Source organism: Rhineura floridana, chromosome 17, assembly GCF_030035675.1.
Source record: "Rhineura floridana isolate rRhiFlo1 chromosome 17, rRhiFlo1.hap2, whole genome shotgun sequence".
Lineage (NCBI taxonomy): Eukaryota > Metazoa > Chordata > Lepidosauria > Squamata > Rhineuridae > Rhineura > Rhineura floridana.
The window spans coordinates 23,683,162-23,699,951 of record NC_084496.1 but is presented as its reverse complement, the minus strand read 5'-3'; the positions used below and the strand labels follow the sequence as shown (position 1 = coordinate 23,699,951).

Below are 16,790 nucleotides of genomic sequence, written 5' to 3'. Positions count from 1 at the left end.
AAAAACAAAAAAGTACAGGAGCCAGTGCGGTGTAGTAGTTAGAGAGCTGAGCTAGGACCTGAGAGACCTGGGTTCGAATCCCCACTCAGTTTATGAAGCTCACTGAGGCTTGCCTTTGAGCCAGAGCTTAGAAAAGTTACTTTTTTGAACTACAAGTCCCATCAGCCCCAGCCAGCATGGCCACTGGGTAGCCAGCACTTTATAGTTCAAAAAAGTAACTTTTCCAAGCTCTGGAGTAGACATGTCTAGAACTGTCCTGTGAATTGCTCTCATTGAAATCAATGAGGCCTCAAAGTATTTGAATTCCCCCCCAACCCTCCAGAGCAGATTTGGGGATAGTGCTTGGGGAAGGAGAGGGGGTGGAGAATCCCGTTGCACTAGCACCAATGCCACTTTTTAGTTGAATACTGTCCACAGTATGGTGTGGTGGTTAGTGTGTTGGACTAGGACTTGGGTTCAAATCCGCACTCCGCTATAAAGCTCACTGGGTGGTCTTCAGCCAGTCACGTTCTCTCGGCCTACCCCACAGGGTTGTTGCAAGACTGAGATGGGGAGTGTTGAGCTCCTTGGAGGAAAGCCAATAGATAAACGTAATATCAATAGGAAACATTGCCACTCGCAAAGCCAGGCCCGATCCCCATACGTTACAAAATGGTGGTGTGGGAGTGAGACCCAGACAGACGTCTTACCTCAACAAAAGCAACGATGATGGACCCAACCATCACAATACTCGCATTCAGGGTGGCCCAGAGCAGCAGAGAGAAGGATAAACCACCTGTCTCTGTGAATTTGTCAATATCTGGGAAAAGGAGGTTAAAAGGGAAAAAACAGTATCTGGGTATAGATTTTGGTTTTTTTGGAGATGGAGTGTCAGACCATAGGGGGGAATTACGTCTATCACCTACATCAGCCTTTGCCAACCTCGTGCCCTCCACATGTTATGAATGCCAACTCCCATCAGCCCCATGCCAGCTGGGGTTGATGGGCATTGTAGTCCAGAGCGTCTGGAGGACACCAGCTGGGCAAAGGCTGATCTACATTTTCTTCCTCTTCCTCCATTCTTCCCCTTGTGTCCTCTTCTAGATTGTTAAGCCCCTGAGGGCAAGGGCCTGTCATATGTACACAGGAAAAGGCTTTATACTGAGTCAGATCATTATCTAGCTCACTCCTGTCTACTCTGACTGGCAGCAGCTCTCCAAGGTTTTTCCCCAGTCCCACTGCAGACGCCGGGGATCAAACCTGAGGCCTTCTGCATGCAAAAACAGGTGCTCTACCGGTGAGTTATGGTCCTTCCCCTAAACTTAAAGTTTCAGTCCTTGTGGTTCTAAATAAAGGGATGCATTAAATAAGAGCATAGGGAGTTGTCCTGTATTGAATCAGATCATCAGTCCATCTACACCAATTGGCAGTGGCTCTCCAGAGTTTCAGACAGGGAATCTTTCCAAGCCCTAACTGGAGATGCCAGCGATTGAACCTGGGATCTTCTGCATGCAGAGAAGCTCTACCACTGAGTTACCACCTGGTGATGCCGTCGTTTTATTTTCCGTTTCGTGCATGTGGCTACACATCGGGAAAAGGGGGTGGAATGAAAAACAAAGGGGAGAAGGGGGGAACCTGAACCCCCCCAAAACCAGAAAACAAAACTATCCCCCCCTTCTCCAAATCTTCAGGAAGACTACAGTTCCCATGATTCTTTGTAGGCCGCCATGATTGTTTAAAGTGGTACAAAGAGTGCTTTAAATGTACCATGCAGATGAGGCCTTGCAGACGTTCCATTGCACTTAAAGGAAAATACCTGTGGGGGGGGGATCATGTCTGCCCCCATTTGAAAATTGGTCCTGTCCCCATGTAGAACTGGGAGAGACCAGATTTCCTGTCTATCCCTAGTTGGAGGGCAGTTCTATGTATGCCACACAAGCTGCCCTGCTAAGCTAGTCAGGTGCTACTGTCAGGTGTGGTAGAGGACCCTGTTCTGCCAGTGGTGTTGAAAACAAGGCTCAACAGCCACTCTGTTTGGCTTCTGCGCATGGAATGGGCAGGGATCCCTCTCGCCCTTCGCCCCAGGCAACAAAATGTCAGGGGCAAGCCCTGCACCCAAAGGATACTGCCCTTCACCACTTTGTACTTCAGCCCAGCAAAGAACTCCACCACAATGTCAATGAAGCAAGCGACAAGGCCGGTGAGGATCCCAATCATGGCACAGATGACCCAGCGCTGAATCTCTACTGTCCGGAATGCCTGCGTGTGAAGACGTAGCCGTTACAGAGGGTTCCTCTTTTAAGTATACGCGATAGGTCGCTTCTGATTCATTTCATTCAATTCAGGAGCGGCCCAATGAAAATTCTCTTAGGCAACAGATTATTTATTGTTTTTCTTTGCTTGTAGGCATTTGACAGATGTTGATGTTGTTGGATAATATGTTCTGCTGCTGAAGTTCTCTCTCTCTCTTTTACTGGGTCTATTTCTAGGGATTTGCGTGTGGTTTTTATTGCAAAGTATGGCTCTTTTTCTGATTTTATGTTGTACTTTGTTTTTAAGATTCCGTCTGTTGCTTAGAGACTCTTTACGTAGCAAATGTTTAATAAATTTAATGTTTGTCATATGCAGAGTAGATCCATTGACGTTAATGCACATGACTAATTTAGGTACATTATTTTGAAGGGGCCCACTCTGAAACAGAACTTTGCTGGATGCAGCCTTGCATTGTTGTTTTCAATCCGAAGCATCCAACAGATTGAGGATAACACAATATAAAACCTTTACAAAGAGAGAGAGGCAAATCTGTCAGTTTTAGGTTCTCTCCGTTGCTCATTTTTCCAATCTTAAATTCAGTTCTTTACATTTCCACATCAGTTTGCCATTTTTTTTTAAAAAAAAAAGTCCTCTTCAAAATCATCACCATTTTAGTGCAAACATATACATCTTAGTATGCATACATACTACACAATAACAATAGATGAGGTTCCATCGTATTTTTAACCTGAGGTCCTATGGATCAAAAGGGGGTATTATAAACATATAAAAGACACCCACAAAAAATAATGTGGGGGGGAGGGACACACAACTGGATCTGACATCTTGCAGGAGTGGGAGGAGCCCTGCAGGGATCCCTCAACCCTGGAGGCAGTAAAGATGGACTGACCGTATGGTTGTTTCTCTTCTCTTCTTCCAAGAACAGCTGGTTCTCACAGTTGTCATAGTCCAAACTCTGCAAAAAGAAGGGAAGTCAGAAATGGAAAACAGGACGTCGGGGGATACCCCCTGCTAGGGTAAGGCTCTCTTTGCCTAACTAGAAGCAGGCATTTTCCAGGATTGCACCATTCCACCAATGTCCTCATGCGGCCTTGCAATCAAGCAGCATCCTCCTGATCACCACAGGTGCCAAGGAAGGTAATGGAGGCAAGTCAGCGGAATGGCAGAGGGACAGGGTGTTCCATCCCTCCCTAGTAGGCTGCCAGAGGATGGAGGCCCCTTCCCCCTTGTCCAGCATAGAAAAACAGTCAGCTGGTAGAGGATTTTATTATTTTGATCAGTTGGTTGGTGTTTTAAATGGGCTATTATTTATTTATCAAGATTTATATACTGCTTAATCAATTAAAAAAAAATCCTAAGCGGTTCACATAAAGCGCTATAAAATATTCATATAAGATCAACGTTTAAAACCAGTTACCATCCCACCGGTGCCCTTGTGTAGCCTTGTAGTCAAGTACTACTCGCCTGATTACCACAGGCGACAAGGAGTTCTGTGCAGGCGAGTCAGCAGACTGGTCAAGGAGAGATGAGCTTATCTATTGTGTTGTCAGATTATACTCTATTAGCGATTGTATTTTATGTTTTGGTAACCTGCCCTGGGACCTTTGGAGATCAATAACTATGCTATATCAGGGACAGGAAACCAGTGGCCTTCCAGATGTTCACAGAATCATAGAATCATGTTCTTGGACTACACCTCCCATCAACCCTGACCACTGGCTGTACTGGCTCAGGCTGATGGGAGTTAGAGTCAACCAGCATCTGGAGGACCACAGGTTCCCCATTGCTCATTTAGAATGTTCATCAAAAGGCAGGGGACCTGTGGCCAGATATTCCTGGACAACCACTCCCATCATCCCAAGCTATAAGCCATGCCAGCTGGGGCTGATTATTATTATTATTATTTATTAGATTTATCAGTCACTTGTTACCAGATGGTATCCAAGCAACTTACAGCACTGTTAAAAACAAAGTAAATATACCATACAATAAAAACAAATATTAAACAATAACAACCACCCCAATGCAGCCACAGAAAGCTTTGGCAGCATACTAACAACATCATCATTTCGGTATATCAAATGCCTGGGGAAAAAGATAAGTCTTTACCAGGCACCAAAAAGATGTCAGTGATGGCACCAGGCAGACCTCACTGGGGAGAGCGTTCCAGAGACGGGAAGCCGTAACTGAAGAGGCCCTCTCCATGGTCAGAGCCTCCCTCAGAGGGGGCACCTGGAGAAGGGCCTCAGAAGAAGATGTGGGTAGGTTCATATCAGCAGAGGCGTTCCAGAAGATATCGGAGTCCTGAGCCGCAAAGAGCTTTATAGGTCAAAACCAGAGCTTTGAATTGGGCTCGGAAGCATACAGGAGCTGATGAGCTGGAGGGCAACTTGTTGCAAAATAAACCAGGGGGACTGAGCATTCCGTCCCTCCTCTGCCAGCAAAATGTTTTGCAGACTCAGTAACCTTGTCTGGGTTTATTACTTTGCAGGCTGCCTCCGCAGACCACGATCTGCTTTCGCTTCCACCATCACAACCCACACACAAGCTCCTTGCCAGTAAGAAAGTTAAGCTGGACACCCACCTCGTACTTCAGAGAGAGGAGCTTCTCACTGTGAGGAATCTCGTTGGGGAGCGCCCGAGGCACATCCATTTCCTGCAAGGCACAATTGTGACGGGTTATTAACGCTGCCTATCAAACCAGGTTTCAGGCCTCGGTGGGCAGCCTTCCCCAACCTGGCACCCTCCAGACACTCTGGGGCTGAGAAGGTGTAGTCTGGAGGGCACCAGGTTGGGAGAGACTACTTTATCAGCTGATTGGAGCAGCAGGACAGGTAGGCCCAGGGCCCAATGTGGCCCTCCAAGCCTCTCTGTAAAATCCTCAGGACACTACTCAGGCCACACAATTCATTGATCCTGCTTTGTGCCCTGAATGGTTTTGCCTGGCTGGAACAAATCCTTGGACTGGGAACAGAGGAAGCTGAGGAACAGTGAGTCAGACCATTGGTCCACCTAACTCAGTATTGCCCACACGGACTGGCAGCAGCTCTCTGGGGTTTCAGGCAGGGAGTCTCTCTCAGTCCTACCTGGAGATGCCATCAGGGATCGAACCTTGCAAAGCAGATGCTCGACCCCTGAGCTACGCCCCTTCCCTGTAATTCTGGAAATGCCTCTTGCTTGCCCAGATGGAGGACTGGGTGTGAGTCTGCGTAGAAAGTAGCCTACTATACAGAGGTAATATTTACATTTGTTGCCCCACCCACCACTGGAATGCGGCCCTCGGAACATTACCCAGAAGGGAATGCGGCCCTTGGGCTGCAAAGAAGTTCTCCATCCCTCAGCTAGAGGGTGGCCAAAATGTTCCCCCTCTCCCCGAGTTGCCACACACCCTAATGGTGCTATTTAAGAAGAGCCTCTTGCCTCCCATTCTGCAGTGCTCACTTACCGGTTCCTGGTCATCGTCCAGATCCACGTTGCTCATGCGTCCCAATCGCAAGGAAGACGAGGAAGGCGTGAGCTGAAGGGGCAAGAAACAGGCATGCCAGTAAGCCAGTCACAGGGGTAAGGTACCAAGCCTCATCCCTGGGCAGGAGAGGAGAGAAAAAGGCCTCTCCAGAAACATTCCCACTTCCGGGAGGCAAAACAAGCAGAGATACAGAAGGAGGAACTGGTGGGGGTGGAGATGGGGGGGTTACAGTAGCCCAGGTATGAGGAACCTTGGCACAGTCATAAACCAAAATGGAGACAACAGTCAAGAAACCAGAAGAAGGCTAGGACTGGGGAGGGCAGCTGTGAGAGAACTAGAAAAGGTCCTCAGATGCAAAGATGTATCACTGAACACTAAAGTCAGGATCCTTCAGACCATGGCATTTCCGATCTCTGTGTATGGATGTGAAAGTTGGACAGTGAAAAAAGCGGATAAGAGAAAAATCAACTCATTTGAAATGTGGCGTTGGAGAAGAGCTTTGTGCATACCATGGACTGCAAAAAAGATAAATAATTGGGTGTTAGAACAAATTAAACCACAACTATCACTAGAAGCTAAAATGATGAAACTGAGGTTATCATACTTTGGACACATAATGAGAAGACATGATTCACTAGAAAATACAATAATGGTGGGTAAAACAGAAGGGAGTAGAAAAAGAGGAAGGCCAAACAAGAGATGGATTGATTCCATCAAGGAAGCCACAGACCTGACCTTACAAGATCTGAACAGGGTGGTTCATGACAGATGCTCTTGGAGGTCACTGATTCATAGGGTCGCCATAAGTCGTAATCAACTTGAAGGCACATAACAACAACAACAAGGTGTGAGGAACCTTTGGCCCTCCAGATATTGCTGAACTACTTCTCCCATCATCCCTTGTCCACACTTGACAGGGGTTGATGGGAGTTGCAGTTCAGCAACATCTAGAGGGCCAAACGTTCCCCACACCTGCATTTGCCCATCCACTAGATTTACAAGGACAGCTAAGCACAGCGCCATGCAGACAATGTCGGTCCCCAACTAAGGATGGAAGGTTCTGTCCATTTCGGCTCTCTCCATTTCTCCTTTTTCTAATCTTAAATTTGGTTCTCCGTGTTTTTGCAGCAATCTGCGATTTATTTATTTTTGGGGGGAGGAATCCTCATGAACATTCTGCAGCATTTTAGCACTCGTTTCTCTTCATAAAGACGTTTCCGTAGGCAGTTTTGAGCAATGTACACATTTTTTTGCAAGGTTATTTTCACCAATATACTCATTTTGTGCATACTTTCCCCTTAATATATGCATTTTTATAAACACTGGTTGGCTGGAGAAATGCATAGCAAATTCAGGTAAGTGCGAATTTTGAAGGACGGCTGTGTTCCGGTTCTCATGTTGTTTTGGTAAGTACGAATTTCATAAATTCGGCTTTAAATGCGACCTGAATCAAATTTCTGCCCCACCTCCCATCATCCCTGACCATTGGCCATGATGGCTGGGGGCTGATGGGAGTTGTAGTCCAACATCTGGGCAGCACCCTCTTGGCTGCCCTTGTACTACGACTTCTGGCAGAGGTGATGTGAATCCCGGCACGCTCTGCTCTCTCCTCCCCACGTTCCCACAGTTACGGCTTTGTGCTAGAAAAGAGGACAAGCAACACCAATGAAGAGAGGCCGAATTAGAGCCCCGGAGAAGCTCCTGAACCAAGAGGGAAGGATCACTTCCTCATTCATTCATAATGAATGACAAAGCTGCATCTTCAGGGCACCTCCGTTCACAAGATGCTGGAGCACTTCCTTTTGGTCACTCGCCACCCATAGTTAAGCTGCTCAGTTGTTAATGTTTGCCTGCAAGGCCTGTCTTTGGATATTGCCACCTTAAAAGGTTAGATGGGTGCCAACCCAAGGAAGGGCCTTTTCTGTGGTGACACCACATCTGTGGAACAAACTCGCCACAGGGAGGCTTATCTGATGTGAAATGTTATGCCCCAAGGTGCTCGGTAAATGCTCCTTTTAAAAATAATTACCTAGCATTTTTACTGTTGAGATTGGTTTTATTCTGCAGATCTTTTTTCAGATCTTTGGGAATAGATCCAATGTTAGTCTGACTAAGTGTAAAATTTAATAAGATATGACCAATTTATGTCCATTAATTTCAGTGGATATATATATTGGGATATATATATATATAAATGTTTGAGGAACTTAATAATTGTAATTCAGAGAATTCCTCTGTTTACGCAACAAAAGCAAGTCCACATAACTATCTATGCCAGCCTTCACCAATTCAGTGCCATCCAGATGCTTCGGACTACAGCTTCCATCAGTCCCATGCTGGCTAGGGCTGATGGGAGTTGTAGTCCAAAGCATCTGGAGGGCACCAAATTGGCGAAGGCTGGATCTACACGTACACAGGTTGCATAATGGCAAGAGGTGGCATCAGCAAGTCACAGCTTGCTAGACTGAAAGGACATAGTTGGAATAAGGTGCGCCGAAACTGCCATTTCCTGCCACTCAATTCACTACTAGGTAAAAATGAATTTGGAAAAAATAAAAATCCATTGTTAGTTGATAACTACTGGGAAGAGGAGTCACTCCCCACAACAGCAGATCTCCTCGAAAACAACAGCTTTAAGGGGCCACAACCCATCACACTTCCCAGGATCTGTTTATTTACACACACACAGCATTTCACATTTCTGAGGTCACATCCACACCATACATTTAATGTACATTTAAAGAACATGCCTTCTGCCAAACAATCCTGGGAACTGTAGCTGATTAAGCGTGCTGGGAATTGTAGCTTGGAGAGGGGTAACCTACAGTTACCAGGATCCTTTGGCGGAAGCAATGGGCTTCAAATGGGCTGTGTGGATGTGACATGAGTCAAACTTGCAGCCCAAAAAGGATGAACTTGGTTCCCAGTTCCTTTCATAGCTACATAAGCAGCCAGAATGAAACTCGAGCAACAGCAAAGCTTTGGCCAAAGAGAACAATGGCACATCTGGAAGGAGACAGTCTCCTGGTCTTGGAAGTGTACAATTTGGGGGGAGCCCAAAAGTTCAGTTTTGGGTACAGAGACATGTGTTCATCAGTTCCATATTTAAGCCACCCAATATCCAGGCCTGAGAGCAATTCATCTCAAACTCTAATTTATTAAGTGGGCTGGCAGGGTGCCGAACAAGCAAAATGAAATGCAAGCTGGTAACACCAAGGAGGTCTAAAGCAGCATTCTTCAACCAGACTTTTTATTATACATTTCTTGATCTGTTTTGATGCTGGACTTTTGGTTTTCAAATGTGATCACCTGAGGCTTCAGAGGAGGGTTGTAGCTCTGGCTAGCTCACTTGGGGGAACAGGCAATTCTTGAAAGATGTCCTGTCATATCAAACAGTTTGCCTGTTGAGGGGGGCCATTTTCATTTCATTCATTCATTCATTCATTCATACACTCATTCATTCATTCAAAAATATTTATATGCTGCTTTTCCTGGAAAGCCTGTCCAAAGTGGTTTACAACAATGAAAAAACTACAAGTATAAAAATTGTTGCTTCAAAAATGAAAATATCACTGAATAAAACAGATTCAGAACTCCGAGAACACAGAAATACATTTATTATAAATTTCCTCTGTCAGTGTAAGGCATACAGAGCCTGACTGTTGGGATGTGACATTCCAGAACATAATGGGACACTTTGACTCCAGTGTGGGTTGGGGGATGCGTTATGCCCAGAAAAAAATCACAGTGCACAGGTTTCAAATATTCTACCACACTGCTGCTGGCTTGACCTCATGACACTCTGAAAGAGCAGGGTCAACTGCTTTGAATTCAGAGCAAGAATGGAAATGATAAAAAAAGATTGTTGAGTGTAAATGCTCCATGTTTGTACTATCAACATTTTGGGGAAGCTGCAAGCAGCTCCTTCAGAACTCTGCATGAGTTGAGATATATGATGGTTATTAGAACTCGCGAGAGAGAACTCCCTAGCTGAGAGGTTGCAAGGGGAAATTGCCCTCTCCCCTTTTGCATGAAGTTTACATAGTGAGCTTGCTTCACTATGCAAGCCCCACAGTTCAGTTGATTGTCAGATTTGGTGCCTTCCAGTTTTTGATATTGTCATGTTTTTTTAAAAAAATCTTTAGCTCTAATGAATCCAAAGGAAACTCTGATGATATGACACTGCCATGCCACCCAGCAGCTGAGAAACCAGAAGGCAAAGCAAAATCTTCACATCTATTTATTTATTTATTGCATTGCATTGCATGCCTTGGTTACATCCCGCTTAGACTACTGTAACGCGCTCTACGTGGGGCTGCCTTTGAAGACTGTTCGGAAACTTAAATTGGTACAAAGAGCTGCAGCCAGAGTGCTAACCGGGGCTGGTTACAAGGACCATACAACCCCCTTTTTACAACAGCTCCACTGGCTGCCAATTTGTTTCCGGTCACAATTCAAAGTGCTGGTTTTGACCTACAAAGCCCTATACGGCTCAGGTCCAGGTTATTTGACAGATCGTATCTCCCTACTTGAATCTGTCCGGGATTTGAGATCTTCAGGTGGGGCCCTTCTTGTGCTCCCCACACCTTCGCAAGTACATATGACGCGGACACGAGACAGGGCCTTTTCGGTGGCCGCCCCTAGGTTATGGAATTCCCTTCCGAGTGAGGTGCGATTAGCTCTCTCCTTGCCGTCCTTCCGGCGACAAGACTGTTTTATTTCAATGGGCATTTGGGATAGAGAACAACCAGGATTAAATGTCATAGGATTGGTGACTATATTATATGATTTTATTATTTTAAATATTTTAATATTTTATTATTCTAAATTGAGTTTTTCAATGTATGTTTTATGGTTTTAATTTTTCTCATAGTTTAATTCTTTTTTAATAATATGCTCTGTATGTTTTAATGGTGTTGTTTTTAGTTGTAAGCCGCTCTGAGTCCTACTGGAAACAGGGCGGGGTAGAAATAAAGTTTATTATTATTATAATTATTTATATACCGCCCCATAGCTGAAGCTCTCTGGGTGGTTTATAACAATTAAGAACATTAAAAACAAGTATACAAATTTAAAACCATACCAAATTAAAACCCACATCTACTGAGTTTTAAGGCAGATGCAGCTAAGACAGGTACCAACAATGTCAACTTTTCCTCTCTTATAAAAACATCTTTGTTTTCACAGTGGCCAGCCAGATGCGCATGGGAAGCCTGCAAGCAGGACTTGAGTGCAAGAGCACTCTCCCCTCCTGCAGTTTCCAGCAACTGGTATTTGGAAATACGTGGAGGCAGAGCATAGCCATTGCGGCTAGCAGCCACTGAAAGCCTTATCTCCAATGTATTTGTTTTTTCCTCTTTTAAAGCCACCCAAGTTGGTGGCCATCACTGCCTCTTGTGGGAGCAAATTCCATATTTTAACTATGCACTGCATGAAGAAGAACTTTCTTTTGCTTGGCTCAGTAGTGTAGTGGCAAATTCAGAAGTGTAGGGTCCCTTCATGTTAGTCACAGCCATTGCTCCCCCCTTTTTTGCTGTGGGATTGAGAATGAGATCCTTGTTAATGCCTTCTCCCACAACAGCAGCCATCCCTCGGAGTTAATCAGCATAAAAGAGGAGAGGGTTGCTACTGACAAGAGTCTTCTCAGTAGCTGACTTACCTCCTTTCACTCTAATTGGCTCCAATCAGCAGGAAAGAACAAAGAAGCATGTTAGAAGATTCTTCTCAACGGCTACTACACTCCCCTTTTATGCTGATTGTCTAGTAGGATGCTGGAGACATAGGGCCCTGCTCCCCAAAAGGATAGGGGTCTAAGACCCCTTGACACCCTGGACGACTACACCTCTGTTCTGAATCTTCCAACATTCAGCTTAATTGAATGTCCACAAGTTCTAGTGTTATGAAAGAGGGATAAAAGCTTTTCTCTGTCCACTTTCTCCAGCAACGCATAATTTTATATACTTCCATCACATCACTTCTCATTCATCTCTTCTCTAAACTAAAAAGCCCCAAATGCTGCAACCTTTCCTCACAGGGCAGTCGCTCCATCCCCTTGATCCTTTTCAAGAGACATTGCCTTGGCATTAACACTTTTAAGTGGCCCCAACTCAGTGGCAGAACACCTCTTTCGCATATAGATGGCAAGCCTTGGCACCTCCAGTTTAAAAGGGCCAAGTGTTGGGGGGGGAACCCTCCCTCAGACCCTGGGAAGCCACTGCCGCTCAGGAGCAGACCAGGTGCAAGCCATGATGCAAAATCCAACAATCAGCTAATCATCAGCACTGTGCCCAGGGCTTTGCCAGCGCCACCTATCAGCTGATTGCTGCTGCCTGCAAGTCCCCTTTGGCCCAGCTATGTTCACGTGCCCCACAAGTGATGTCATATCAGGTGGAGGGCAGGTGGGTGTTGCTTGGCCAAAATGGCCTTGCGGGCCAAATAAGGAGCACTGACGGGCCTAATTAGGTCCACAGGTCAGAGGTTCTCTGCCCTGGCATAAACTGAACAGTGGAGGCACTGAGCCACTAGACTGGGTCTGCCCTCAGCCACCCCTATTCCCACCTGCCTGCCTTCCAGCTTCCAGCCAATCCAGGGGGTTGCTCTGGTTGTCTGCTTCCTTCTCCTCACTCTCAGGGTTGCCCTTGTACAACTCAGCAGTGAGAAAGACGGAGGCAAACCTAGACTGAGTTGGCGCTACCTGTCATTGGCTCCGGCTCCACCTCTCGTTGGGCTCCCTGCCTTCCGCCCCACCAGTCTCAATGGGTAACAGCCAGCACTGAAACCGACGAGAGGCTCAGATGCATGGATGCCAGCTCAGGTGCCACAGGCTGCACCCATGCGTTGCCAGCATAGGAGAAGCAAGCCGTACCAATGGAAGCAGCAGATTCACAAGCAGGATCCACCTTCTCCTGCACAAACTTATAATCACCCTCAGAGGCGCTTCTCCAAGCTCCCCTCACTTTCTGGATTGAGGTGGATCTGGATTTAGCTACATCTGCTTTGCTTTGGAACGGGACTGACTCCAATGGATTGATTATTTATTATTTGCCCAGGCCTTTTACTGTAACGATGCAAAGGCCTTTCCTGTATAATCACCTGCTGAGCTCTAACTGGGGTAATCTAAATACAATATATACCAGGTCAGCCTGGCAGACCTTCACCCACACAGAAAACTATTTTGCCAGACGTCTGTATCCAACATGTAATGAAATCCTCCCCCCTTACCTCTAGGCAGGATGAGACAGAACAAACAAGCTACAAAAGGGTACTTGTTGGCATGGGCTATGAACATAAGAAACAGCCTTGCTGGATCAGGCCAAAGGCCCATCTAGGCCACCTTCTGGTTCTTACAGTGGCCCACTATGGGAAGCCTTGAAAGCAGAACCTGAACACAACAGCACTCTCCACGCTAGAGACAGACCCCTTGCTGGTGCCTCCAATGAGATTCCATGCTCATTCATTTGCATCCTTGGCCATCAGGGCTCATCCATGCACGGCTGGTCTCCTGTCCTCCTCCATTCTGTCCCTAGCCTGCCCCACTAGTTATCCCATTACCACCTGCACTGGGGTGTGCATGCAAGCACACATGTATCACCCCACCACCAGCCAGGCAACCAGACAGAGTAATGAAGGTGCACATCCCACCCACCAGGAACAAGTGGCTAGTCCTTAATGAGAAAGGGACATTACCTAGTTCAATCCTGCCTAGCATCTTCTCACCGAGTAGCCCTGCGGCAAATAATCCCAGAAAAGTGGCCTCCCCTTTCCCTGATAGGCACAGAGAAAGCACTTAGCACATGCTCAGGGCACTCTTTATGTCACATATTTCATATCTGAGCCAGGAGGTTGGGAGATGCATCCAGGGTCTAAACGCAGGTGCCAATGAAGCCCTAAGAGCAGCTGACATGTACAGCCTCTTTGTCATTCTGGAGGAAGCAGGAAGACAGACAGACAGACAGACCCTTCAGCAAAGCCGGGTCAGCCAGAGGTCTCTTTAGCCAAGCATTCTGGCTCCAGTACCATCGGCCAGTCAGACCCACACACACACAGGCAGTTTAGACACAGCCTGTGAGGGGGGTGACTTTTCTCCAGCTTTACCGTCGGAGAGAAGAGACTCTGGGGGTCAAAACCCCTGAAATAACTCTCCCACTCCATCTTCATTGGGGAAGGCACTTTGGACATACTCAGGCGCACTGCCCCCCCCCGCTTCACGTTTTCCAGGGTTAAAGCCCTGGCGCTAGCGGAACCCCGATCCTAGCAGCAGTAGACTTCCCCTGCCCATGGAGGCTCCACTCAGGGCTCACCTGACGGGGCACGGCAGCGGCGGCTCCGCCCGTGCCGTTAAGCAGCGGCGTGGTCTCCCCTTGGCCGTCCGGCTCTCCCTCCCGACCCGACCAGGACACCATCTTCGCCACATTCGCCATAGCCAAACCGGCCCGCCGAGACAGGAGGCCGGGGATGCCCAGCAAAGCAGCACAAGGCAGCGGTCATGTGACCTGTCTTTGCAAGCTGGTGGGGGCACGTGACGCACCATCCCTCCTTTCCGCAGCTTCATGGGAGTTGTAGTCCTGGCTGCCTCCTGGCTCATGGTTTTCCCCCGTGCTCTCGCTCCTGGGCACATTATTATTGTTGTTGTTTTGTTGCTGTTACTATTATTATCATCACTGTGTCACTTCATTTTTATTTTCACTTTTTGTGTTTATGATTTTAATAATTTTGGATTTAGGTTTTAAAATTTCGTTTAATTATTTTTCAGAGTTGTTTTAGGAACACAGGAAGCTGCCTTATACTGAGTCAGACTATTTGCCCATCTTGCTCAGTATTGTCTACACTGACTGGCAGCAGCTCTCCAGGGTTCCCTGCAAGGACCTCTCCCAGCCCTACCTGGAGATGCCACTGGGGATTGAATTTGGGACCTTCTGCATGAAAAGCAGATGCTCTGCCCCTGAGCTGTGGCCCTTTCCATTTACATCATATATATCTCCAGAACATGTCCAGAGCACATTCCCCAGTGCAGGAGAGGGAGGACTTGAAGACTAGGGAATTGTTGCAGGAGTTCCTAAGCCCCAGCATCTTTTCTCCTGGACATTTTTTACATATACTTTTGGAACAAAATAACAGCCCTGAAAGATATCAATTCCAACAATTATTTTATAGTTGTTTTTTTAAAATGTTTCGTATCAATGCTGGCTAGCCATCTGAATGACAACTTAGTATGATTCATTCTCATGTATGCTGGCAATGTGGTTGAGATTAGTTCTTGCTAATCTCTTAAATTGTCTATGTTAAGAATTCTAAAATTAGAGAATCCAACTGCACCCAGAACTCCTTTTCCCTTTTTAAAAAAGTAAGAAAATTTGGAAGATTTGATCCTGGATCTCCTGGATCCTGTGTGCTCTGGATCTATAAGTTGTAGTTTTCTTCCAGGTAAGAGCCTATAGGAGAGGGGTGGGGAACCTCAGGCCTGGGGGCCAAATGCAGCCCTCCAGGCCTCCCTGTTTGGCCCTTGGATCTCTCCCTAGGCCACGCCCCCCACTGGCCCTGCTTTGCACCCTCCTTGAGCATTTTTGGCTGCTTAGAATGTGTCCTTGAGTTCTGATCATGCCTCTTGCTTTCTTGGATGGATAGAGAGGGGTTTGTGAATATATATGTACTATGAAAAATGGAAATGGACTGCCTTCAAGTTGACCCCGACTTATGGCTACCCTATGAATAGGAATTTCATGGTAAGGGGTATTCAGAGGGGGTTTGCCATTGCCTCCCTCTGAGGCTAGTCCTCCCCAGCTGGCTAGGGCCTGCTCAGCTTGCTACAGCTGCACAAGCCACCCCTTCCTTGTCTGCAGCTGCCAGCTGGGGGCAACTGGGCTCCTTGGGACTATGCAGCTTGCCCACAGCTGCACAGGTGGCAGGGCACGTCACCCCTGAGCCACTCACTGTAGGGTGATCTTTAGCTGGCCCTTGACCCCCAGAAGACACAAGCGGGGATTTGAACTCTCAGACTCTGGACTCCCAGCCAGGCTGTCCTCTCCACTGTGCTATACCAGCTGTAAGCCTACTATAGGTATGGTAAAATTTACACTGGTTGCGCTGTCCACGTTTGTCTCTGGCCCTTCCCACCACTGGTATGCGGCCCTTGGAAGACTGTCATAAGAACATAAGAACATAAGAAGAGCCTGCTGGATCAGGCCAGTGGCCCATCTAGTCCAGCATCCTGTTCTCACAGTGGCCAACCAGGTGCCTGGGGGAAGCCCGCAAACAGGACCCGAGTGCAAGAACACTCTCCCCTCCTGAGGCTTCCGGCAACTGGTTTTCAGAAGCATGCTGCCTCTGACTAGGGTGGCACAGCACAGCCATCACGGCTAGTAGCCATTGATAGCCCTGTCCTCCATGAATTTGTCTAATCTTCTTTTAAAGCCGTCCAAGCTGCTGGCCATTACTGCATCTTGTGGCAGCAAATTCCATAGTTTAACTATGCGCTGAGTAAAGAAGTACTTCCTTTTGTCTGTCCTGAATCTTCCAACATTCAGCTTCTTTGAATGTCCACGAGTTCTAGTATTATGAGAGAGGGAGAAGAACTTTTCTCTATCCACTTTCTCAATGCCATGCATAATTTTATACACTTCTATCATGTCTCCTCTGACCCGCCTTTTCTCTAAACTAAAAAGCCCCAAATGCTGCAACCTTTCCTCGTAAGGGAGTCGCTCCATCCCCTTGATCATTCTGGTTGCCCTCTTCTGAACCTTTTCCAGCTCTATAATATCCTTTTTGAGATGAGGCGACCAGAACTGTACACAGTATTCCAAATGCGGCCGCACCATAGATTTATACAACGGCATTATGATATCGGCTGTTTTATTTTCAATACCTTTCCTAATTATCGCTAGCATGGAATTTGCCTTTTTCACAGCTGCCGCACGCTGGGTCGACATTTTCATCGTGCTGTCCACTACAACCCCGAGGTCTCTCTCCTGGTCGGTCACCGCCAGTTCAGACCCCATGAGCGTATATGTGAAATTAAGATTTTTTGCTCCAATATGCATAATTTTACACTTGTTTATATTGAATTGCATTTGCC

The 16,790-nt window shown here is 46.8% G+C and overlaps 1 protein-coding gene across 2 annotated transcripts; it reads right to left on the bottom strand.

Moving 5' to 3' along the window:
- Window positions 1–617: 617 nt before the first annotated feature.
- Window positions 618–14,225, bottom strand: LOC133371824 (H(+)/Cl(-) exchange transporter 7-like). 2 transcript variants are annotated; one of them, XM_061599666.1, is made up of 6 exons: window positions 14,020–14,225; window positions 5,699–5,770; window positions 4,838–4,909; window positions 3,143–3,208; window positions 2,106–2,238; window positions 618–799 (listed from the first exon to the last, which is right to left on the bottom strand). In XM_061599666.1, exons 1-6 carry the CDS (start codon window positions 14,137–14,139, stop codon window positions 645–647), a joined length of 618 nt encoding a protein of 205 aa, XP_061455650.1. In that variant the 5' UTR covers window positions 14,140–14,225; the 3' UTR covers window positions 618–644. The 2 variants fall into 2 exon arrangements, with proteins under 2 accessions (XP_061455650.1, XP_061455651.1); XM_061599667.1 differs by lacking the exons at window positions 618–799; window positions 2,106–2,238 and adding an exon at window positions 2,573–2,757.
- Window positions 14,226–16,790: the final 2,565 nt, after the last annotated feature.